The sequence below is a fragment of the Boleophthalmus pectinirostris genome, unplaced genomic scaffold (genome assembly GCF_026225935.1).
Source record: "Boleophthalmus pectinirostris isolate CB_2022bp ecotype Guang Dong unplaced genomic scaffold, ASM2622593v1 HiC_scaffold_1, whole genome shotgun sequence".
Lineage (NCBI taxonomy): Eukaryota > Metazoa > Chordata > Actinopteri > Gobiiformes > Gobiidae > Boleophthalmus > Boleophthalmus pectinirostris.
In genome coordinates, this window is record NW_026570970.1 from 6,637,518 (window position 1) to 6,657,344 (window position 19,827).

General features: G+C 38.9%; 4 protein-coding genes and 1 pseudogene across 4 annotated transcripts; all 5 read left to right on the plus strand.

Annotated features, from left to right (window-relative positions):
* The first annotated feature begins 1,389 nt into the window (after positions 1 to 1,389).
* LOC110158780 (trace amine-associated receptor 4-like) lies at positions 1,390 to 3,189 on the plus strand (annotated as a pseudogene).
* A 1,074-nt stretch (positions 3,190 to 4,263) lies between these two features.
* Positions 4,264 to 6,267, plus strand: LOC129408127 (trace amine-associated receptor 9-like). The gene is made up of 3 exons (XM_055151015.1): positions 4,264 to 4,430; positions 5,270 to 6,046; positions 6,207 to 6,267. Exons 1-3 carry the CDS (start codon positions 4,264 to 4,266, stop codon positions 6,265 to 6,267), a joined length of 1,005 nt encoding a protein of 334 aa, XP_055006990.1.
* A 1,295-nt stretch (positions 6,268 to 7,562) lies between these two features.
* On the plus strand, positions 7,563 to 9,352 carry LOC110158779 (trace amine-associated receptor 13c-like). Its single transcript, XM_055151016.1, has 2 exons — positions 7,563 to 7,726; positions 8,554 to 9,352. Exons 1-2 carry the CDS (start codon positions 7,563 to 7,565, stop codon positions 9,350 to 9,352), a joined length of 963 nt encoding a protein of 320 aa, XP_055006991.1.
* Positions 9,353 to 11,484: 2,132 nt separating this feature from the next.
* On the plus strand, positions 11,485 to 13,346 carry LOC110158778 (trace amine-associated receptor 4-like). Its single transcript, XM_020923299.2, has 2 exons — positions 11,485 to 11,654; positions 12,548 to 13,346. Exons 1-2 carry the CDS (start codon positions 11,485 to 11,487, stop codon positions 13,344 to 13,346), a joined length of 969 nt encoding a protein of 322 aa, XP_020778958.2.
* Positions 13,347 to 16,872: 3,526 nt separating this feature from the next.
* LOC110158777 (trace amine-associated receptor 13c-like) lies at positions 16,873 to 18,841 on the plus strand. The gene is made up of 2 exons (XM_020923298.2): positions 16,873 to 17,045; positions 18,037 to 18,841. The coding sequence occupies exons 1-2, from the start codon at positions 16,873 to 16,875 to the stop codon at positions 18,839 to 18,841; spliced, it is 978 nt and encodes a 325-aa protein (XP_020778957.2).
* Positions 18,842 to 19,827: the final 986 nt, after the last annotated feature.

The window sequence follows — 19,827 nt, forward strand, 5'->3', positions numbered from 1 at the left end:
GGTGAAGAGGGAGATGAGCCAAAAAGCGAAGCTTTCGATTTACTGGTCAATCGTCTTTCCTACTCTCACCTATGATCATGAGTTCGGGGTAATGACCGAAAGGACAAGATCACAGATACAAGTGGTTGAAATGAGTTTCCTCCGCAGGGTGGCTGGGCGCTCCCTTAGAGATAGGGTGAGGAGCTCAGTGACGTGGGAGGAGCTCGGGGTAGAGCCGCTGCTCCTCCACGTCGAGAGAAGCCAGCTGAGGTGGCTCGGGCATCTGTTCCAGGTGCCTCCTGGGCGCCTTCCTCGGGAGGTGTTCCAGGCATGTCCCACCGGGAGGAGGCCCCGGGAAGACCTAGGATACGCTGGAGGGACTATGTCTCTCGGCTGGCCTGGGAACACCTTGGGGTTCACCTGGAGGAGCTGAAGGACATGTCCAGGGTGAAGGAAGTCTGGGAGTCCCTGCTTAGACTGCTGCCCCCGCGACTTGGCCCCAGATAAGCAGAAGAAAATGGATGGATGGATGCACAACTTTTCTGGTAGAAGGTCCATCACCTTGTATTTCCATGGAGATTTTATACCTTTGCTTGTTCTATCTGGCATTTATTAATTATTACCTGTGTTTCTACTGCTCAAAAATATCATAATTTCCTCTGTGAATAGGGTTGCCTCTCTGACCTGTAATGTAGCCTATACTTGTCTCCCCTGAGATAGAGATAGGTTCAATCTCCACTGTGGAACATTCTAGACATTTCCATGAAGACAAGCAGGTGACAGACCCTCCACCAGAAAAGTTGTGCAGTGCACCTCTAATAACACAAAACATGGCTTAATATAGAAAATAGATACATTAGACAAATAGCACCTTATGAAATAAAGTACATTTAAATTTAAATAATGTTATGGCACATCATGTCCAACATGAGTCCCATTTAGTCCAAAGTTTATCAAAGAGGTCCATTTTCAAAGAATTTTTTTTTTTTTTTCTCTCAGTTTTTTGAATCTCATTCATAAATTTCAGTCCAGTCTTTGATTGTCGGTGCAGTTTCTGTCATCCATTTTCTCATAATGGCCTTTTTTCCTGTTGCCAAATTTATGCTCCAGAGATAACTATTGATTGTGTCCATGGCTCAAATACATAATTTTGAAGCTGAGTGGGATGGTCATATTAAAAACAGTTTGCAGTTGTTAATTTCGGTCCGATATTTATTATATTGATGGATGGACGTCATCAAGTTTTTTGTTAAACTTTTATAATAAAACGTTCATCCAAAGCATGAGGGTGAGATGTCGTGCCAACTTCATTCTGCAGTAATCCCTCAAGACAGTTTTGGTGTAAATTGAACACAGAAGACATTGGCTAAAGGAGATAAATAGGCACTTTCTGAGGAGGCTGGTCTGATGATGGAGACTGAAGAGGAAGAGTTGTGCTTCCCTCATCTCCTCAACAGCTCCTGCAGAAAGACCCAGAGCAACTCATTTCACGTGTATTTCGTTTATGCCCTGCTCGCACTCGTCTCGTCTCTTTGTTCACTGCCATCCTTAACCTGCTGGTCATCATCTCCATTGCACATTTCAGGTAAATGCAAAGATAAATTATGTATATTTTTTGCTTTTGCTGTATTTTTTTGTTTTCATTTTTGTGCTTATCCATATTTGAATAGAATTTTCTGTTTTTAATGTGTAACTTTATCAATGAAAATTGTATTGAATTCATGATGTTTTAGATGCAACCTTATATTTGTACTGAGGGCATATGAGATATATTAGAATTTAGTAAACATTTTACAATAAACAATTAAGTAAACAATTTGTGTTTTTTCGACCATCTAATAAATCTGGCAAGTAATTAAATAAGAATCAGTCCTGCTTTGAAAACTTTTATATTTTATTTATAATGTAAATGGTGTTAAGAAATACACCTTTTTGATTGTTTTCTTTTTTTCCTTTTTCCAGGTGAAAAATCTTCAAATGAATAGAATAGTTTTTATGTTATTTTTTTGTGTCTCACATTAAAGGACCCATATGGCACTATTTTCTGATCTCATATAATGTTTCCTCATCAAAAAAATGCCTGGAGTTGTGATTTGTTTCATTGACACATGTTGAAAACACAAACCCTGCATTGTTCCACCTTGTGATGCCATGTGGTAATAATGAATAAAGGACTGAAAACCCCTACACCTTCATTAGAATCCTTTCGATAATTTCAGTCCTGGATATACCAATCTCTACTGAACTAAAGGTTAAAAGTAGCTGTTGACTTGAATACTACAATCCAATTAAACTAATACATTTTAACATGAAAATCTCACAAGAGTCAAATTTGTGTAATATAGGACCTTTAAATTGACTAAATGTATATTGTACAAACTACTAATTAAAACCATTTGTCTCTTTTGCAGACAGCTTCACTCCTCCACTAACCTTATCCTCCTCTCCCTGGCTGTCTCCGACTTCCTCATTGGCCTCGTGGTGATACCGATCTATGGGCTGATGTGGAAGACCTGTTGGTTTTTTGGGGACATGTTGTGTGCATTGTACCACCTCCTTCCGTTATCTTTAACTACAGGTTCAGTGGGAACAGTAGTCCTCATTTCAGTAGACCGTTACTTAGCTATTATTGACCCGTTGCATTACCAAATCAGAATGACTGAAAAGGTAGTAAATTGCAGCATTTCATTGTGTTGGGTGTACGCATTTGTTTATGCTATTTTTATTTCATTTGACAACTTGCAAAACCCTGGTAAATATAAGTCTTGCGAAGGGGAGTGCATGGTTCACTTCTCAAAGGAAGCGGATATAATTTTTGTGTTTGTCATTCCAGTCATTATCATCGTTGTCCTGTATATGAGAGTGTTTGTAGTAGCTATGTCCCAGGCCCGAATCATGCGATCTCACATTACTACTGTGACGTGCAAAGCTTCCAAGAAAACTGAGATTAAAGCCGCTAGGAACCTGGGTATTGTTGTGATCGTGTATCTGATGTGCTACTGCCCGTACTACTGTGTGGCCTACTCTGGGGTCAGTGTCTTGTTTCTGGGGGCTCCAATAGAAATGGTCATGCTTTTCCTCATGCTCTTCAACTCCTGTCTAAATCCTCTTATCTATGCCATGCTCTACCCATGGTTTAGGAAAACTATTGAACTCATTGTCACACTGAAGATTCTGAGATCTGGGTCTCGAGACTTTATGCTCTTCTAGTCACGTTTTTTTTTTTTTTTTTTGAAGGTGCAGCATTGCACAACTTTTCTGGTAGAAGGTCCATCACCTCGTATTTCCATGGAGATTTTATAGCTTTGCCTGTTGTATCTGGCATTTATTAATTATTACCTGTGTTTCTACTGCTCAAAAATATCATAATTTTCTCTGTGAATAGGGTTGCCTCTCCGACCTGTAATGTAGCCTATACTTGTCTCCCCTGAGATAGAGATAGGTTTAATCTCCACTGTGGAACATTCTAGACATTTCCATGAAGACAAGCAGGTGACAGACCCTCCACCAGAAAAGTTGCGCAGTGCACCTCTAATAACACAAAACATGGTTCAATATAGAAAGTAGATACATTAGACAAATAGTACCTTATGAAATAAAATACATTTAAATTTAAATAATGTTATGGCACATCAAGTTTATCAAACAGGTCCATTTTCAAATAAAATCTTTTTTTAATTTTTTTATTTTTTTCATTTTTTGAACCTTAATAATGCTTTACTTTATGCAGAACAGCAATGGCTTTGGAAATTTTGTCTTTTTTGTAATTTATATGAGACCTCCAGTCCATTCATCATCATCATCATAACTCCTAAAAATTTGGTTTCATTTACTCTTTGAGTCTGTATCCCATCCATTTCTAATGTTATGTTGTCTTTAATCTTTTTATCATTAAATAAAATGATATTTGTTTATTTAACATTAAGAATCAAACCAATATATTACTTTTCTTAGCTCTTTGTTAACTTTACTTGTGACGTCTTTTATGTCTTTTCCAGAGTAAAATAATGTTGTGTCATCAGCAAATAGAATTTTAAGTAAGTCATAAGTTTAAAGCCAATGGAGTCAAACATGTGGTACACTCTATCAGAAAAATTACATTGACCACCTTTAATTCACGACTGTCATTTAAAGGTGCATTGTTTAACTTCTCTGGTCTGGTCGTTACAGTAGAGAAAAAAGCTGAGCTGACGTAAGTAACAGGGAAATAGATGAAGGCGTTGACCACTGGAGACTTAAAGAATCAGGAGTTATATATCAGAGGGAGCTCAGTCACTTTCTCTAATGATGGAGACGGTGGAACTTTGCTTTCCACATCTACACAACAGCTCCTGCATTAAGCACCAGGCTGACATATTTGAGATAGATCTTGTAAGTGTCCTGCTTTCTCTCCTCTCCACGATCACGGCTGCACTCAACCTGCTCGTCATCATCTCCATCTCCCACTTCAGGTAATCTCACATACGGCTGAAGATTAATCACATTTCAATTGCAATTGAATTTGAATGGTTGAAATGAGCAAATCAAGCATTGTTTAAAGGTGCACTGTGTACATTTTCAGTTTGAGATCCATCACCTTCTTGTTTCTATGAATATGCTATAATATGTCATTGCTCTGCTTAGAATATTCCACAATATGACATTAAACAGATCTGCGTTACATTTATTTGTTGTTCAAAAATACCTAGAATAACAGACATTCTGATAATGTGCCTCTTCACAGATCAGACCTGTAACTTGGTCTGGTTTGGTTTCCATGAAGATAGAAAGGTTTAATACGGTGAAGAAGAAGAAAAGGAAAAAAGCGTAAGACGGATCCTCCACCTGAAAAGACAATGCACACAATACACCTTTAAGTACCATAATTTCCTACGAAACTGCTAAACCTGTAGTCCTAAAGTTCTGAAATGTTTTTTAGTTTATGCTTTAGTCTTTTCGTTGATTCTTCAGGAACAGAGCCTATTTTTTAAAGTGCATGTGACCTGTTTAAACTGTCAGAAAAATGCCTTCCTTGTGTCTAAATTGTCTCTGCATGGGACAGAGGATAGGTAGAGGTATTATGTTTTAAAACTTCCTCTATTTTCCAACTTTTTTTTCTACTTTTCTTTACAAATGATCTTGACTGATGTAAAAGTATGATAAATATTATTGCATTCTATACCACTAAACCAAGTAATAAATTTAAATATACATTCATCTGTCAAACGTACTTTAAACATAAAATGTTCATCTAATTGCAATCGCAAATTGTTCAACCCTAAACATTCTGTTTTTCCTTTTCTTTTTCTAGGCAGCTCCACTCCACCACTAACCTCATTCTGCTGTCACTGGCTGTCTCGGACTTTCTTGTTGGCCTCGTGGTCATACCAATTTTTGCCACAATGTGGAAAGTCTGTTGGTACTTTGGTGAACTTTTATGCGGTCTTGTCTACCTTGTGCCTTCTACAGCGATCATGGCTTCAGTTGGAACTGTGGTGCTCATTTCAGTGGACCGTTATGTGGCGATTTGTGATCCTTTGCATTACCCGACTAGAATGACAGAAAAGGTAGTTGGAATCAGTATTTCTGTGTGTTGGATCTACGCTTTTGTGTATGCAATTTCAGTTTATATTGACAATGTTATAAATCAAGATAAGTATCGACTTTGCCATGGACAGTGTATGGTTCATACGTCGAGAGATGCAAATTTTATTTTGGCCTTTGTCATCCCAGTTACCACCATTGTATGTTTATATGTGAAAGTTTTTATAATGGCTGCGTCACAGGCGCGGGCCATACGTTCTAACGCTACAGCTGTAATATCCAAAACTTCCAGAAAATCTGAAATTAAAGCTGCCAGGAATTTGGGTATCCTTGTACTGGTGTATCTGATGTGCTACTCGCCGTATTATTTTGTAGCCTATTCAGAGGCCAATATATTGATATTTGGTGTTCCCATTGAACTTGTATCTATTTACCTATACTTTTTGAATTCCTGTATTAACCCGCTCATGTATGCCATGCTCTATCCCTGGTTTAGAAAAGCCATCAAACTCATAGTCACACTGCAGATATTGAAACATGGATCGTGTGATTTGACAATTCTGTAATCTGTCATCATTTATTTGTAGATATGATTAAAATCTTATCATTTAGCATGTTTTTGTTCATCTTCATTGCCATTTCTGCTGTCTCTCCTTAATAAAGATATGAAATGCTAACACTTTGTTATAAGTTTATTTGAAGAGAAGCATTCTGGATCTATACTCTGGGAACTCTGGCTCCAAAAAACCTCAAGGGAGATTTTGATCTAAGGCCTTTTCTGAGACTCTCACTCTTTCAAATGTTGACCTCTTCACCCCAGTCTGCGGCCGTGCGTCTCCAATAATTTTTTTGTATGCAAACTGTACATAGTGTAAATATATTCCACTATGGTTTGAAGAAGGTTTTTTTTTTTATTTGTTTTTTTTTTTTTAATTAAGAGCGCCAAAGAATTGCATGGCAGATCTGTTTTGTTGTTTTTTTTCTGGGCATATTAAACAAGACATCAAGGTTAAGTTGATTCATATTTCCAAGTCAATCTGACAAAACACAGGGCAGACCACAGAAATACCCACTGAAATGAAATAGTGTCCCTAATGCCACAGCTCCACAAGAACCTGAACTGCAACAGATCACCTTTATCTCACCTATGCTCAGTCGGTAGAGTGTTTATCCTGTTGGTTGGTGTTGCCAATCCTGCTCTCGACATAAACATCACAGGTTGAGCGGTCAGATCCACCGACCCACAGGTTGGCTGATGTGATTCCCACAGATGAATGCTGTCGTTGTCTCCTTGGGCAAGACACTTAACCCACCTTTGTGTACACTGGTGCACGAGTGTGTGTGAATGGGTGAGTGGTTCGTTGATGTAACTGGAAGATGGAAAAGTGCTATATAAAAATGTGACCATTTACCATCTGCTTTTCTCCACAGAGGTCGATACATTTAATGCGAATGGAGTCAAATATGTGGTACGTTCTCTACCAGAAAAGTTACATCGACCACATATAATTCATGACTGTTCACTATTTTTGTTTAAATTTTCATTTAAAGGTGCATTCTGTAAATTTTTTGGTGGAGGGTCTGCCACCCGCAATTCTCCATGGACATGTTATTGCTTGTTTCACAGTATGGCGTTAAACCTTTCTGTCATCATGGAGACCAAACCACGCCAAGTTACAGGTCAGATCAGTGGAGAGTCGACCCCACTCACAGTCAGAATACTTGTTTTGGTTTTTTTTTGAGGTATTTTTGAGCAACAAATCCACCTGTAATTGAATAAATGTAAGGTCGATCTGTTTAATGTCATACTGTGGAGCATTCAAATCAGAGCAATGACATTACTCATAGAAACAAGAAGGTGATGGACCCCAATCGAAAAGTTACACAGTGCACCTTTAAGATCAGTGCTACCTCTTGACCTAAATTTGCACACAAAACCATCACAATAGAGAAAAAAGCTGAGCTGACGTAAGTAAGACGAAACAGATGACGGCGTTGACCATTGGAGACTTAAAGAATCAGGAGTTATATCAGAGGGAGCTCAGTCACTTTCTCTAATGATGGAGACGGTGGAACTTTGCTTTCCACATCTACACAACAGCTCCTGCATTAAGCACCAGGCTGACATATTTGAGATAGATCTTGTAAGTGTCCTGCTTTCTCTCCTCTCCACGATCACGGCTGCACTCAACCTGCTCGTCATCATCTCCATCTCCCACTTCAGGTAATCTCACATACGGCTGAAGATGAATCACATTTGAGTTACAGTTGAATTTACGTGGATGAAATTAGCAAATCAAGCATTGTTTATAGTTGCACTGTGTAACTTCTTGGTTTGAGATCCATCACCTTCTTGTTTCTATGAATTATGTCATTGCTCTGCTTAGAATATTCCACAATATGACATTAAGCAGATCTGCATTGCGTTTATTAAATTACAAGTGGTTTTATTGTTCAAAAATACCCAGAACATTCTGGCTGTGAGCAGGGTCACCTCTTCACAGACCTGGTTTGGTTTCCATGAAGATAGAAAGGTTTAATACTTTGAAGAAGAAAAAAAGAAAAGCATAAGACGGAAAAGACAATGCACACAATGCACCTTTAAGTACCATAATTTCCTACAAAACTGCTAAACCTGTAGTCCTAAAGTTCTGAAATGTTTGTTAGTTCATACTTGAGTCTTTTTGTTGATTCTTCAGGAACAGAGCCTATTTTTTAAAGTGCATGTGACCTGTTTAAACTGTCAGAAAAGTGCCTTCCTTGTGTCTAAATTGTCTCTGCATTTTGAATGGAACTGATGACGTATTGACATAGGTAGAGGTATTATGTTTAAAAACTTCCTCTATATCCAAACTTTTTTTCTACTTTTCTTTACAAATGATCTTGACTGATGTAAAAGTATGATAAATATTATTGTGTTCTGTACCACTAAACTAAGTAATAATTTGAAATATGCATTAATCTGACAAATGCACTTCATAAAATGTTCATCTAATTGCAATTCCAAATTATTTAACCCTAAATATTCATTTTTTCCTTTTCTTTTTCTAGGCAGCTCCACTCCACCACTAACCTCATTCTGCTGTCACTGGCTGTCTCGGACTTTCTTGTTGGCCTCGTGGTCATACCAATTTTAGCTACAATGTGGAAAGTCTGTTGGTACTCTGGTGAACTTTTATGCGGTCTTGTCTACCTTGTGCCTTCTACAGCGATCATGGCTTCAGTTGGAACTGTGGTGCTCATTTCAGTGGACCGTTATGTGGCAATTTGTGATCCTTTGCATTACCCGACTAGAATGACAGAAAAGGTTGTCGGTGTTAGTATTTCTGTGTGTTGGATCTACGCTTTTTTTTATGCAATTTCAGTTTATATTGACAATGTTATAAATCAAGATAAGTACAGACTTTGCTATGGACAGTGTATGGTTCACATGGCGAGAGATGCAAATTTTATTTTGGCCTTTGTCATCCCAGTTACCACCATTGTATGTTTATATATGAAAGTTTTTATAATGGCTGCGTCACAGGCGCGGGCCATACGTTCTAACGCTACAGCTGTAATATCCAAAACTTCCAGAAAATCTGAAATTAAAGCTGCCAGGAATTTGGGTATCCTTGTACTGGTGTATCTGATGTGCTACTCGCCGTATTATTTTGTAGCCTATTCAGAGGCCAATATATTGATATTTGGTGTTCCCATTGAACTTGTATCTATTTACCTATACTTTTTGAATTCCTGTATTAACCCGCTCATGTATGCCATGCTCTATCCCTGGTTTAGAAAAGCCATCAAACTCATAGTCACACTGCAGATATTGAAACATGGATCGTGTGATTTGACAATTCTGTAATCTGTCATCATTTATTTGTAGATATGATTAAAATCTTATCATTTAGCATGTTTTTGTTCATCTTCATTGTCATCTCTGCTGTCTCTCCTTAATAAAGATACGAAATGCTAACACTTTGTTATAACTTATTGAAATCTATTTAGTGTAGAGGATGTGCAATAAAAACCATGTTAGTGTTAACACGTGGTTTTCAGTGGACAGAGAATAAAGAGTCAATATTAACAGATAAATATTTCCTATGATGAAATTATATAGCTTGTATTTTTGTGTTTTATATCAAAGTCAGTAATTTCTCACACATTTGGATAGAGCTGTTTCCATTTATTCTAGTAATAAATTATTTGTCAAGTTTTGTCATTATTTGATCTACTTAAAACATCGTTAAATTAAAAACCATACTAAACATTCTATTGAAAAGAGAAGTATTCTGGCTCTGTGGGACCAATCAGTGGCAATGGAAGTATAGAGTGGAGTGTATATGTACTCTCCATCTGCAGTAAAGGTAGTATTTTATTCTATGGGCTATTAACTGCTAACACTTAAGTTCACCACGTTACCTTTTATTGTTCTGAATATGCTATATTTGCAGAAAACAAAGTAACAGTTTACAAAGAAAACAAAGCAGTAATAGTTTTTGATGGTATCAATCCCCCCTTCCTTTGCTGCCTGCACAAAGTCACTCCCCCTTCAGAGCGCTGTCACAACACAATCAGTGTGCATCCTGCTCATGAAACTACTGCACCTTCCATAAGGTTTGTCAAGTGAGCATGGATGATGTATGTAGGCTGAGCATTTGCACAAAATGTTGCAGCAAACTGGGCCCGAGAGAAATCGCAAAATTATTCAAGCACACATGGATGACATCTGAAACCTCTTCAGGCATGGTTTGGCGGAGGGAAAATTATAACACGCATAGTAGAAAGCTAAAAAAAAAAAATGATTGAACTGAACTTCAGAGGGGATGGTGATGGAGCTTTTCACCAGGGCTGCCCACACTTTTTCAGCGAGCTACACCCACAGTTTGAGAACCCCTTCTTTAAGAGATCTTCCTCTGGCACGTTACACAAAACTGTGAAAAATGTGAAGAAAGTGGGTATGATTTTTAAACCTGTTTTTTCAAGTTCCTAACTGGAGTTACATTCTCTTTTGCAGTGGTATTTAGCCTCTGCACATTTACCAAACCAAACACATCGTGACAAACACAGATGCATTTGTGAACTTTTTTTAGGCAAACTTCAACCACATGTCACAGTATGTCTGTTCTGTGCTGTAGGTCTGTTCTGTGCCAACACTGTAACATAAACTTAGATTAGTTTTTGCTTTGCATTTCATCTTGCTCTTCTAATCAGTGCGCATTGTGGAAGGAGCCTGTGCGCTTTACACAGAGGCAGGAGATAGAAAGAGAGCTCAGTCACACAGGAGGAGCTCGGAGTAGAGCCGCTGCAGAGAGGAGAGGCTGGCACTCTGGCACACATGAGGCACGCTGGAGGGCTGGCCTGGGAACGTCTCGGGATTCCCCCGGAAGAGCTAGAGGAAGTGTGTGTGGAGAGGCAAGTCTGGGAGGCCCTTCTCAGATTGCTGCCCCCACGAGCCGACCCCGGATAAGCGGAAAAAAATGGAATGGCTATTCTATGATTTTGCTCTTATTTTATTTTACTGATTTTATTATTTTAAGACTATTATGATTATTTTAGTAGTTTATTTTATCATTTTATTATTGTTGTCATTAGTATGTATTTGTTCAGCACTTTGGAAACTGTTTGTTTGTGAAATGTGCTATAGAAATAAAGTGGATTGGATTGGAAAACCTGAAACAGTCTGAACATGTGAGACAGGCCTCTACTTTGACTATATTTGAAACGGTTCTGTCTAGCTGTGCATATGACTGAACGTTTTTTTATTCCACACTCTTCTCTTTTACTGTAAATTTTTTGTTGATTATTTATATTTTGATTTGCTTCGTATTCTGAAAAGCACTTCAAATTACTGTGTGTACAAATTGTGCTTGCCGTATGTGAACACAAGACAACCAATGCTGTAAACCCCTTGGGATCGGATGCTGAGGTGGTCCCACTGAGGCCATAGGCAGTCGGGCATTAAAACAGAGCTCTACGACTCCAGTGCGTCTGATGATGGAGAGTGAGGAGGTCGGACTGTGCTTCCCTCACCTCCTCAACAGCTCGTGCAGAAGGGCCCAAAGTCACTCACCCGAGGCTGTGCTCATCTACACAGTGCTCTTCCTCCTCTCCCTGCTCACGGCCACACTCAACCTGCTCGTCATCGTCTCCATCGCACACTTCAGGTAGATATGATGCAAGAAACGTGTATGTAATGTGCTCTTATACTGGCTCTGGTATTGCATTCTGTTGTTGTCTAGCAAAATCCCATTACTCTCGCCTTACGCTGTGAAATTTGATGGAATTAAAAGGCGCGCTGTGTGATTTTTTTGATTGGGGGTCTGTCACGTCACTTTGTTATTTCTATGGATATGTCATTGCTCTGCTTGGAATGTTTCACGGCATGACATTAAACAGCTTTACTTTAGGTTTAGTTAGTTACAGGTGGTTTTATATCTCAAAAATACCTAGAAAAAGCAGGAGCAACTTTGCCTCTCCACAGATCTGACCTATAATTTGGTCTGGTTTGGTCACCGTGATGATCGAAAAGCTTTAAAATCATACTGTGAAACATTCCAGACAAAAGAATAATGTCTCTACGGAGAAAAGCATTTCACTGACCCTCCACCAGAAAAGTTACACAGTGCACCTTTAAATAATATGTAAGACTGTATATAAAACATGTATGTTGTTGATTTATTTATTTATTTTTGCTTTTACTTTTTTGTGCTTTTTTTTTCCAAAATTTTAACAAATATACATAAAGCAACAAACAATCTCTGGGGTTCTACAAAAAAAATTGAAAAATAAAATACCTTAAACATTGGAGTGAGCTTTGTAAATAGACCATTTTGACCGCCGCTTCTCAAATTTACCAGCTTTCAGTTTCAAATAAGCTCCATCACATACATTTCCTCCATTATATCTATCCATTGCTGTGATTTCAAAGAGTCATCCTTCAGCCAATTCCTTGTTACGACTTATGTATGCATAAATAATACTACTAGTGCATAAATAATTGACATTTTCTTGGGTTTGGGTTACATATTTCTTTAAAATTCCTTCTGCTCTCTTCCAGACAGCTCCACTCCGCCACTAACCTCATCCTCCTCTCACTGGCTGTCTCAGACTTCTTCATCGGCCTCGTGGTGGTCCCGGTGGAGACCTTTATGTGGAAAAGTTGCTGGCTTTTCGGAGACTTGCTGTGCCTCCTCTACTTCCTCCTCCCCATCACGTTAATCATATCGTCCATCATCAGCGTCGTTCTCATTTCAGTCGATCGCTACGTCGCCATCTGTCACCCCATGCACTACCACACCAGGATAACGATGAAACGCGTCCAAGTCACCGTCTGTGTTAGTTGGGTTTACTCGTTTTTCTTCGCCGTGGGCATACTTCACGAAAACTATTACAACTTAGGCGCGTACAAGTCCTGCCACGGCGAGTGTCTGATAACCATAGCTGTTGCTGCCGATCTTGTTTTGGGTTTTTTCATTCCTATTTCCATTATCGTTATCATGTATTTGCTGGTGTTTGTCGTGGCCGTGTCCCAAGCCAGAGCCATGCGTTCAAAAGTCGCAACAGTCACATTTCACAGCACGCAATCCAAGAAATCTGAAATTAAAGCGGCAAGAAACTTAGGCATTTTAGTCCTGGTTTACCTCATGTGTTACTCTCCGTACTGTGTGGTGCTCGCCGGGCAGCCTATTTTGGTTGGCATGTCTCTTGAAGTGATCATGATTTTTGTGATGTACGTGAACTCATGTTTAAATCCGCTTATTTATGCCCTGTTTTATCCCTGGTTTAGAAAAGCCACTAAAATCATAGTCACGTTAGAAATACTTAAACCCGGATCACGTGATTTTAAGATTATCTAGGATTTGTTTTTATTTGAGGGCCTCTAGCTGATTTTAAAGATTCCATATTAAGCAAAAATTTACTCTTGTGAGCTTTTGTTCATTATAATGTTACCTCCTCAAAAACAGACCTGGAGTTCTGTTTTGTTTCATTCACACAGTTTTGAGTAGCCTTTATTATTACTGTATTTTCTGGACTAAAAGTTGCTCCAGAGTATCAGTCGCACCAGCGAAAAAATGTGCAATGAAGAAGAAAAAACATATATAAGTCGCACTTTTGGGGGAAATGTATTTTATAAAATCAGAGACCAGGAATCATCTTGAAAGGCAAGTTATAGTAATAACAACAGAACAGAGAACAACAAACTGATGTTAACATGAACAGTTCTTCAGACAATTATAGCATAAACAACATAGCATAAGTTTACCAAACTCACGATCTCACTCGAAATCACTAAATCCATTGAATTCTTCATCCTCGGTGTCACTTCTGAACAACCACCCTTCCGAAGATAAACCACAGATTCATGATGTAAACAGAGCACCGCTTCCTCTTCTGTGTAGCTGTCGTCAGACTCAGCATCAGTTCCCATTAGAATTATTCTGGCTTTTCTGAATCCCGACAGGAAAGTTTCAGTGTCATTGAAGTTCAGGCTTTGTCCATCCATCCAGTGACATCCAGGAAAGTTGCATGGTGCTTCCTCCCGGTTCCCGTGAAGCTGTGTTCTCCATCCCCGCTTTCCGCCAGTCCCTCACAAGTTTCTCGCTCACTCCAAACTTTCTTTCTGCTGCTCGATTACTGTTTTCGGCTGCGGATTTCACTATTTGCAACAAGGCAGCGGGTTTTTCTACAGGAGGCATGCACAGTGGAGTGCGAAGTGACAGTGATACAGGAGTAATAGTAGTACTAGATACTGACACACAAGACTAGAGCCTCTCGCGGCTGTCAGTCTGAACATTTTAATATATAAATTGAAACACCCAAACCATGAAAAAAAGTGTGACTTCTAGTCCAAAAATATGGTAATCTGTCTACACCAAAGCTCAAAATCGTTCTGTTCCACCTTGTGATATCATGAAAGGGTAGTTTTCAAGTCAACAGCTCCTTTTACTTTTAGTTCAGTAGAGATGGGCAATTCTTGGGCTGAGAAATTTGTGGTTGAATATGTATGAATGAAACAAAACTCAACTCCAGGTCTGTTTGTGATGAGGAAACACCGTTATAACATAGATCAGAAAATAGCATAATATGGGTCAATTAATGTATTCTTGTCAAGATAAATGTTTTTTTAAAATAAGAGTTAAATAAGACAATTAAGTACATGGTAAAATATAATCTATACATTTTACATAGCATTTTCTCAGGTAATAACTAACACACAACACTGTCCAATCAGGCATCCTTTTACTAAGAAATATCAGAGACCAACTGCGTAACACTATCCCAGACTGTTGATTCTCTGCCATGGTGCAATTCAAGGTTGTCAAATAAGCAAATACTAGGCAGAGCTCAGAGAACTATGAGCAGAAAGGACTAAGTGGACGGGGCTAAAAGTTCAAACTAAAATATATTCCTGATTCATGTTGTGAAATCAGGTACAAGGCCTTTAACGTGGGGTTTTCAAAGTAAAATCTACATTCTACATTCACAGTTAGTAGAGTAGACATGAAATTGTAAAAAATTATAAGTGCTGCGATTCAAGTAAAAGTACAAAATAGTCCAAGAAATATCAAGTGAGAGTAATAAAGTGATTGAACATAGCTTGAACATAACATCTGCATAAAACGTGGAAAAAAAAAAAAACTTATCTGAAGGAGGAGAAATACAAAAAACACAAATATTCAAAAAAAATTTCAGAATAAAAGCTTTTGTCACTTGTAGACTCACTCAGTGGATAAAGTAACCAACCTTTAACTTCACAGTAGTGTGACTTTGATGCAAATATTACTCAAGGATGCGTATAAGGAAGGTCTTTGAAAACTACTCAGAGAAAAACACATTTATTCAAAAGTTACACAAGCAAATGTAGCACACGCCTCAGCACCAGAGAGAGAGCAGCAGGTCATGTTATGATCCTGAGGAAGAGCGACGCCCTGCTCTACATCAGTATGTACTACTATATGACTATATGACTATCTAATATTTGTCACTATCATTTACTTATTGTTGCTTAAAAAGATAATTTCTAGCCTGCTAAACTTTATGACCTATTTAGACTTAACTGCTGCCAAAACAACTGTTGAGCTCTTAAAAAAAAAAAAAGCCATATGGAACTTTAGAACTAGTAATTTAGTAACAAGGATTTAGGAGGTTTTGGAAAGCAACATGAGAATTTGTAATTTGTGTGAAAATAATTCTGAAGAAAATAAATTCCATGTTTTATTTTGACTATGAAGTTGATGTGATGTGATAAAAAAATATCTATAAATAATAATGCCCATAATGAAACTTGTAACAACTGAATACAAATATCCAGGGCAAAGGCTGCCCTCAGGTGGTGAAACAAGACACCTTAAGTATGTCTCACCTGGATGATATGCAAGAGTTGAATAAATGAAATAAAAGTTGCGCCTCACCCACAGACCACAGACATGTCAATCTTCAAACTGTAGGTTACTCCAGGGCATTCTCTCAGAGTAATATGATGACTGGATCAGATAGAACTGACTTTAGAGGCCTGGCAGGGTGCTTTACATTTGAGAAACAGTGGTGATGTGGAAGATGAGGATTCAATGATGGCCGTGTAGAACTGGCAGCTTGGCTCTCCTCTACTGAGCCTTCTTCTTGATGCTCCCACTTGAGGTCCTGGATGATGTTGGGGGTTAATCAGGGCGAAGGGGAGCAGATGCCTGTGACTTAGGGAGCAGCTCACCCAGTGGGTGTGCACTGTGACCCATCTGCAGCATTTTTGCAAAGGACACATTCACAATGTGTTTTAAGAACTTCAGCATTATATATCTGTGATCAAGATGCTTTTGACTCAGACATCAACAAAGAACAAAGAAATAAGGCTACATCTGATTTCTGGTCAGTTCAGCCATGTGTCCTTGGACAGTGTTTTACCCACACTTCACCAATATGTGGACTGTAAAACTCTAGACCTGCTGTATGCCAATTCTAAGGAGGCATGCAGGTGCCATTGTACGCCTTTCTGATTCTGTGGTCAGTAAAGTCCCCCAGGGTACAGTCCTGTCTCCTTTTCTGTTCACTCTGTACACCTCTGATTTCCAGTACAGCTCCAGGTCCTGCAGCCTGCAGAAGTTCTCTGATGACTCTGCAGTGGTTGGGTGCATCAGAGATGGTCGGGAGCTGGCGAACAGGACACTGATTGTAAACTTTGTGGAATGGTCCCAGGTATCTTACTTACATACTGTGTCCAAGTAATTTCCCTTGTGGATCAGTAAAGTTTGTCTAAGCTTAAGTTTAATTCTTGACCTGAATCGGCCCTTTAGAATATTATGTCATGACATGAACCCGACCTATAGGGACTCATGCGCAGTAAACATCCATATAAAATAGATTTGGGTGGTGCCAGGCTGCAGGAGGATGGAGAGTGCGGCAGAAGAGGAGCTGTGTTTCCCACACCTGAACAGCTCATGCAGGAGGCCCAATGCTCACTCCCAGAGCCAGACGGACATCATCTACACTCTACTGTACATCACCGCTCTGGTCACCACCGTGCTCAACCTGCTCGTCATCATTGCCATCTCACACTTCAGGCATGGGACCAGACTTAAACTGAGAATTTAATTGCAACTGAAATGATTTGCAATTAAAAGTTGGATATTTTTTCTGCCTTCCATGAGGCAATCAAGAACAAACCTTCTCTGAAATTAAAGGGACCATATTATGCTAAATTCTAATCAACATTGTCACGTTATTTTCTCATAAAAGCATACCTGGAGTTGTGTTTTGTTTCATGTACAATGTGTAACTCACACACTTACCCTTTAACTGTAGCAGCAGTTGCAGTGCAATCGCTTCCTGCTTGAATAACCGTTTGATATACTGTCTGTTGTTGGCTATGAGCTGTGTACTTCTTGATGCTTGAAAATTATACGACAAAAGACTTTGGAGAAAACCTGTTACACTGATTGAATGCTTCTGATGAGTTTCAAACACTGACAACATTTATGTAAAAATAAATCTTTTTTACAGTTAGACCATCATGCTTGTTTTTAAGAAATTCCAATTTAATCTTTTTGCCATTTGTTAAAGCCACAGTCTCCAACTTTTTAGTCTAAAAGAGACTAAAATAAAGCAGCTTAATTGCAGTGTTAATTGCATTGAAAAACATAGAAAATCCATCCTTAGTGTGAGTGGGCTTGCATTTCTCTTATTTGACTCTAATTAGTCTAGAAGAGGGTTCCTTCTGCTTGTTTCCAGGAGAATGTTGTTCCACAGTATGGCATAAATTTGTGTTAATTTCCACGAAGAATGTTTGTATGTATGAGAGTATGTTTTAAACGTTCATTTCCATGCAGGTGACCCACCAATGGAATGAGACTTTTTGTTCTTAAAATATGAAAATACATCCTGCTACAGCTGCTATAAGAAACAAAATCTCTTATTGCTTGAATTAAAAACCGACTTTCCTTTCCATTGGTAGATCATTTTACTCGTCAAGTTGAATCTATTCACATAAATTAAATTTTAACTTACTTAGATATTGTTTTTTGCAGTGCATTTACCTTTGTTGTTTTTGCACAGGCAGCTCCACTCCTCCACCAACTTCATCCTCCTCTCTCTGGCCGTATCAGACTTCTTCGTGGGCATCGTGGTCTTCCCCGTGGAGAGCCTCATGTCCAGAACGTGTTGGACCCTGGGCGACGTCATGTGCGTGGTGTACCTCATCATTCCCATTACCTTGGTGTCTGCCTCCGTCGGAAACATGGTTCTCATTTCCGTGGACCGCTACGTAGCCATTTGCGACCCCATGCATTACCAAACCAGAATGACCGTAAAAATCGTCGGTATCAGCATCGGCGTCTGTTGGCTGGGCTCTCTTCTGTACAGCTTCTGTCTTATGTACGAGAACTTGGTGGAACCGGGCAGGCACACGTCTTGCCGTGGGGAATGTGTTATCAATGTTTCCGGAGAAGCCGATTTGGTTATAGTTTTTATCATTCCGGTTAGCGTCATCGTGGTGCTGTATTTGCGGGTTTTCGTGGTAGCCGTCACGCAAGCCCGATCCATGTGCCATCAAGTCAGCAATAAGCAGAACGTTGTCACCGTCACCGCGCGGAAATCGGAAATCAAAGCAGCCAGGAACTTGGGTGTGGTGATAGTGGTTTTTCTTATTTGCTACTCACCGTACTATTGCGTCTCTCTAACTGGAGGGAACCTTATGATTGGGTCGCCGACGGAAATGTTCATGAGCTTTTGGATGTACTGTAACTCGACTCTAAATCCAGTTATTTACGCTTTGTTTTATCCATGGTTTCGGAAAGCTATCAAACTCATCGTGACTCTGCAGATTTTGAAGACAGGGTCAAGTGATGCAAATGTTCTGTAATATTTTTGTGGGGATGTGTAAGAAGAATTAAATAAAGCCTATTCTCAGGGATTATTAATACTAACATTGTGAAATTATGTTTTTTTACTACAAACTGGAGACAAGCTTGCAACATTTCTGTTTCTGGTCAGATCTGTGGAGAGGCAAGCCCATATACAGAATGTATGCAAGGTATTAATTTAGCAATAAAAACACAATGAACTGAAAGTGCAAGCGTAATTTTCTACTGTTAAACATTACAGGCAATTATTCATATAATTTATTGCCAAAGTAGATGCCTGGTCCGGGAATTTCAGGCAGCTACTCCATTAGAAGAGCTAGACTGCGGACAGTTTATCTTGTGGTGTGATTTCATGCACATTCTTTCTTTGTTGGGTGCATTATTATGTCCTCTATAATTTTTATGTGTTTCATCTTTCACCCAGTTGGGGGCGCTAATGCGTTTTTTTTGTTTTTTTTTTTTTATATTAGGTTGTGCTTGTTTAAAAATTTTAATAAATGAAAATGTCAGTCATCATATAATTTTTGCACTGTTTTCCTTAGGACCTCTTGCATATAGCTAATATTTTTTATTACTTATTTTAGTGGCAGCCTGTTCATAATGGGCGATGGGGCGCCGCCCTCCCTATTAATCATGCAAATTTGTAAAACAATTTAACATAAAATTTTGAAATAGTCCTGCAATATTAGTCTTTAAATATTACACAAATGTTGACTATAAATAACATAACTCACAAGAAAATATATCTTAATCTGTTAGTTTTTTAATTTTCTGTGTTTCAAAGTACACAACTTGGGGGCTTGAGGGGATTTGAAAATACCTCATCAGCTCCATTCAAAGTCCATGAGCAAAATCTGACTAATCAAATCCTTGTATTTGAGCGTCTAATGCACAGGTGTCAAACATAAGGCCCGGGGGCCAGATCTGGCCCTCCAAGACCTTTAATGTGGCCCTTGGGTGATTTTCTACTAAAATATTTCAAATG